A 5,476-nucleotide genomic window follows, 5' to 3' on the forward strand; every position below is an offset into this window, starting at 1 on the left:
TGAATCACCAAATTTTTCCACAATCCATGCCCTCCGGAATAATGTAATGCTAAACGGAGGAGGAGAAATTACGGTCAAATCCCTTGCCTCTTGCATGTCCAAAATGCCATATGACCTTGCGAGTCTTGTCACAAACATACCCCCATTAATTTTGGAGGTAATCTTCTCTTTAACCGCTCCATCCGCTAGGTATTTTGCCAAACAAGAATGCAAGTTGCTAAAGACGTCCGCGGTGATGATGCTCTACAAATAGAAAATGTCGAGGGTAGGAACTTTGTTATTGTCCTTCCTCATATTTATGGTACTAGTGATGAGGCGGTGGATGAGACGATGGATCGGAGAACGAATATGGCCCTCTTGAGCAGAAGAAGTAATATAGACCCGGTTTGCAATAGTATTCCACCAAGTGGAGACAACAACTTCCTCGGGAAGATCCTTGTGGCATTGCTCTAGAAATACTTCAAAATCCTCCGACATAATGACATTTTGGTCATAAAGACTAACCCTCCAGGCGAGTTCCGCTGTGCTGCAGTGGTGCAGCTCCCCTCCGAGGCAAAAAGTGATAATGTTGGTCTTATAATATTCACTACCACCCCGGAATGAGAGAGTAGCAAAGAATTCCCAATATAGTTTTGCAAACACAGGTTCTTGTATTTTGAACAGCTGCAACCATCCATCACAAATTATTGTTGATCCACCCACGTCAAAAGATTTCACCAATTAAGGTGTCAATTCCTCTTCCAACCTAGTTTTACCCAACCAATCCCAATTAATTGCATTGGGTAGATGAATCTCTTTCTGTTTCAAGACCTCCAACCTGTTCTTCATCCTAGCTTGCGAAGATTTTGAAGTAATTTTTGGAAAAGTAAGCCATGGAATGTCTCCTTGACCTCCTCCTCTTGAACTCTGGCCTCTTCTGGACATGATTTCTGCAGAAAAACATCAAGAAAACAACAACAAACAAAACCCAGCAATTAAAGTTAACCATAACAGATCTATCATAGCATCTACTCGCTGAGTCCATGAACTACTCGGTGAGTAGGATGAACTGCGAGTACAAATTTCAATCGGTCCATATTAGGTCAATCAAAATACATATATTTGCATAGGGGTTTGCTGTTCTAAGTCCTTTAAGCATAAATCCACAAGAAATTTTGTCCAAATCCTCCAAATTTATCCTAAAATCGAAACCCTAGAATTGGAGTAAACCCCCAAATCTGGATTTTAGCAAAATAAGAACCAATAACTGATAAAGTTGTGACATTTAGCAAGAATTCAAAGGAAAAATCATACCTTTTTCTTTGTGGATGAAGATTCAACAAGAAATCAAAGGAATGGCTTGAGAGAAAACTGAATGCTCGGCGAGTATGAACGGGAGGCAGCTGGTTAAAATGAGTAGGGTAAAAGAATCCCTTATTTACAGATTGTAAAAACCCGTTTAAATGCTTGTACTCGTCGAGTAGAAATACCTACTCGCCGAGTAGGAACGCGTGTTCGTGATTTGTCGTGGATTTCAGAAAGTACTCGCCGAGTAATCTTATGAACTCGGCGAGTTCATTAGTCAGTTTGAAAAAAACTCGATTTTTTAAACCACCACCCCACACTTTGAGCATTGCTTGCCCTCAAGCAATCATTTTAAGCATAATTTCAGAAGAAGAATGAAAAGAAAACAGATCCTAAAAGTGAAAAAGAAAAATAAAAGGAAAAGAAATGCAAAATCTAAACTCGAGTTGCCTCCCGGAAGCGCTTCTTTTTAAGGAGTTGTTAGCTGGACTCCTTCCGCTCTATGTTTCTGCCATGCCTTCCAGCAGCAGCCCTTCTTCTACGTCTTCATTCCTCGGGATTCGTTCTTCATATTTTTTCACCCTATGCCCATTAACTTTGAAAGGAGTGCCATCTCTTGATAATAAGTCGATAGCTCCATGTGGAAAAACCTTCTTCACTAGAAATGGACCATCCTATCTTGACTTTAGTTTTCCCGGAAAGAGTTTGAGCCTTGAATTAAATAGTAACACTTTTGCCCTTCATGAAAGTCTTTATTACCCTTGATTCTTTTGTCATGACAACTCTTGGTTTTTTATTTATAAATCAAGGAGCTAGTATAAGCCTCATTCCTAAGTTCTTCAAGAGCATTCATTTGCATCAACCGGTTTTTTCTAAGTTCATCTATATCAAAGTTGCACATTTTTAAAGCCCAAAAAGCTTTATGCTCTATTTCCACCGGTAAATAACATTGCTTCCCATAAGCTAGCGTATATGGTGTAGTACCAATAGGTGTTTTGAAAGCTGTTCGGAAGGCCCAAAGTGCATCATCTAACCTATCCGACCATTCCTTTCGATTGCTACCCACCGATCTCTCTAAAATCCTTTTTAATGCTCTATTCGTCACTCCATTTTTCCCACTAGTTTGTGGATGGTTAGATGTAGAGAATTTATGGGTTACCCCATATTTCCTTAACACCTTCTTTAATTGATCATTGGCAAAGTGACTGCCTCAGTCACTAATAAGGGCTTTAGGAACTCCAAATCTTGAGAATAACTTTTTTAGAAAGCGCACCACCACCCGAGCATCATTAGTTGGTAAATCTTGTGCCTCCGCCCACTTGGATACATAATCAACCTCCACCAAATATATTTGTTGCCTTTCGACATTGGAAATGGTCCCATGAAATGGATCCCCCATACGTCAAACACTTCACACACTTGAATACTATGTTGTGGCATCTCATTTCGAGATGATATGTTTCCCGCTCTTTGGCATGCATCACACTCTTTGACATATTGGGTACATCTTTAAAAATTGTGGGCAAATAAAACCCAATATCAAATATCTTCTTTAACGTGTAATGTGCTCCATGATGTCTACCGGTGGACCCGCTATGGCAATGCTCCAAAATTTCTTGGCTTTCATTCCCGAGTACACATCTCCTTATGATCCCATCCGCACAGCTTCAAAAAAGATATGGCTCATCCCAAAAGTAGTATTTTATTTCTAGAAAGAATTTCTTCTTTTGTTGGCGGGTAAAGTCTTTTGGGATGTACTTGGTAGCTAAATAATTAGCTATATCTACAAACCATGGCTCTTCCCCTGTGGTCACCAAAATGTACTCGTCCAGAAAATCATCTCCAATTTTATCTTCTTCCAATGATTCCAAATAAGGGTATTCTAGCCTTGATAAGTGGTCGGCTGCTACATTCTCCATTCCCTTCTTATCGCGTATCTCGATATCAAATTCTTGTAGAAGTAGAACCCAACGTATCAATCTTGACTTTGCATCCTGCTTGGTAAACAAGTACTTAATAGCAGAGTGGTCAGTAAAAACAGTGGTTTTAGATAAAACAAGATAAGGGCGGAATTTGTCAATAGCATACACCACTGCTAGTAATTCTTTTTCAGTTGTGGTGTAATTTTCTTGGGCCGCATTCAAAGTCTTACTTGCATAATAAATGGGTCGAAAGTGCTTATCAACCCTTTGACCAAGGACAGCTCCTAATACAAAGTCACTTGTATCACACATTATTTCAAAAGGTAATTTCCAATTCGGGGCAATAATGATCAGGGCATTAGTTAGTTTTTCTTTCAAAAATTCAAAGGCCTCTAGACACTCTTTAGTGAAATTAAATGGTGCATCTTTGAAATGCAATTGTGTTAGAGGTCTAGCTATTTTAGAAAAATCTTTTATGAAACGGTGGTAAAAACTCGCGTGTCCTAAAAAACTCCTAATGCCCTTTACATTAGTCGGTGGAGGTAATTTATCAATTGTATCTATTTTTTCCCGATCTACCTCTATCCCCGATTTGGATACCTTATGGCCCAAAACTATACCTTCTTTAACCATAAAGTGACATTTTTCCCAATTAAGGACTAAATTGGTTTTTTCACACCTTGCAAGCATTAAATCAAGGTTAGCAAGACAATCATGGAAGGAATATCCAAAAACAAAAAAAAAAAATCGTCCATAAATACTTCCATGAATTTTTCCACCATTTCGTGGAATATGGCTGTCATACACCTTTGAAATGTCGCAGGTACATTGCATAACCCAAAGGGCATGCGGCAATAGGCTAAAGTCCCACTCAGGCAAGTGAAAGTGGTCTTTTTTTGGTCCATTGGGTCTATGGGTATTTCGAAGTAGCCTAAAAATCCGTCTAAGAAACAATAATAACTATGGTCGGACAATCTCTCAAGCATTTGATCAATAAAAGGTAAAGGAAAATGGTCTTCACGAGTGGCATCGTTTAGCTTTCGATAATCGATGCACACTCGCCAACCGGTTACCATTCGGGTCGAAATAATCTCGTTCTTCTCATTTTTTATGACCGTCATCCCTCCTTTCTTGGGTACTACTTGAACAGGACTAACCCATGGACTATCAGAAATAGAATAAATGATCCCCACATCTAAAAGCTTGACTACTACCTTCTTGACCACTTCATGCATGTTCGGGTTCAATCTTCTTTGGTGTTGCACTACCGGCCTTGCTTCCTCTTCCGGGTTGATCTTGTGAGAGCAATAAGCGGGGCTTATTCCCTTCATATCGGTGATGCTCCATGCAATGGCACTCTTCCTCTTCTTCAAGAATTGAACTAATTCTTCTTCTTCAGATTTGGAGAGGTCAAAAGCTATTATAATAGGTTCTTGTTGACCATCATTAAGGAATGCATACTCCAAGTGATCTAGTAGTGCCTTCAGCTCAGTTTTTGCGTTCTGCATGCTGAACACGTCGAGTACAATTAAGGGACTCGTCGAGTCCTGTGCAGAATTCGCCATTCCTCGGGATTCTTCAAATGAACTCGGCGAGTAGGTCGAGTCTACTCGGCGAGTAGGATGCTCAATGGTCTTCATTAACTCATCATAATCAGCTTCTTCCAGCAGTCTCTCTATTTTAAGTAGGTCTTTTTCAACATCAAGTTCTTCAATAAAGGTGATGGTGGACTTGTTTGCATCTTCATTATGCCATTCCTCCATCAATTCATCCAACATATCAATTGAAAATGTTGTGTCATCACTATGCCTTGCATACTTCATGGCTTTATCAACCCCGAAAGTGACTGAATCATCCCCCACCCGTAGAGTAAGTTTTGAATTTTGCATGTTAACTATAGCGCTTGCTGTGTTAAGGAAAGGTCTTCCAAGGATGATCCGGACTTGAGGATCCGCTTCCATGTCTAGAATTATAAAGTCCGCGGGAAACACGAACTTATCTACCTTCACCAATAGATCTTCACATATTCCTCTTGGAAAGGTGACCGTTTTATTTACTAAGTGGATTGCCATTCGAATTGGCCTTGGTTCCTGAAGATCTAATTTCTTGAAAAATGAATATGGCATGAGATTTACACTTGCTCCCGAATCAGCCAAAGCATGAATGGTGGCCAAATTCCCAAATTGGCAAGGAAAAGTTAAGTTTCACGGATCACACTTCTTCTTTAGTAGTTTGTTTAACATGGTAGTTGACCAATTCTCATTAAGAAC

The 5,476-nt window shown here is 39.7% G+C and overlaps 1 protein-coding gene across 1 annotated transcript; it reads right to left on the reverse strand.

Moving 5' to 3' along the window:
• Positions 1 to 720: 720 nt before the first annotated feature.
• On the reverse strand, positions 721 to 5,167 carry LOC111898875 (uncharacterized). Its single transcript, XM_023894764.1, has 4 exons — positions 4,273 to 5,167; positions 3,043 to 3,490; positions 2,771 to 2,949; positions 721 to 929 (listed from the first exon to the last, which is right to left on the reverse strand). Exons 1-4 carry the CDS (start codon positions 5,165 to 5,167, stop codon positions 721 to 723), a joined length of 1,731 nt encoding a protein of 576 aa, XP_023750532.1.
• Between the last annotated feature and the right edge of the window lie 309 nt (positions 5,168 to 5,476).

This window comes from Lactuca sativa, chromosome 2 (assembly GCF_002870075.4).
Source record: "Lactuca sativa cultivar Salinas chromosome 2, Lsat_Salinas_v11, whole genome shotgun sequence".
Lineage (NCBI taxonomy): Eukaryota > Viridiplantae > Streptophyta > Magnoliopsida > Asterales > Asteraceae > Lactuca > Lactuca sativa.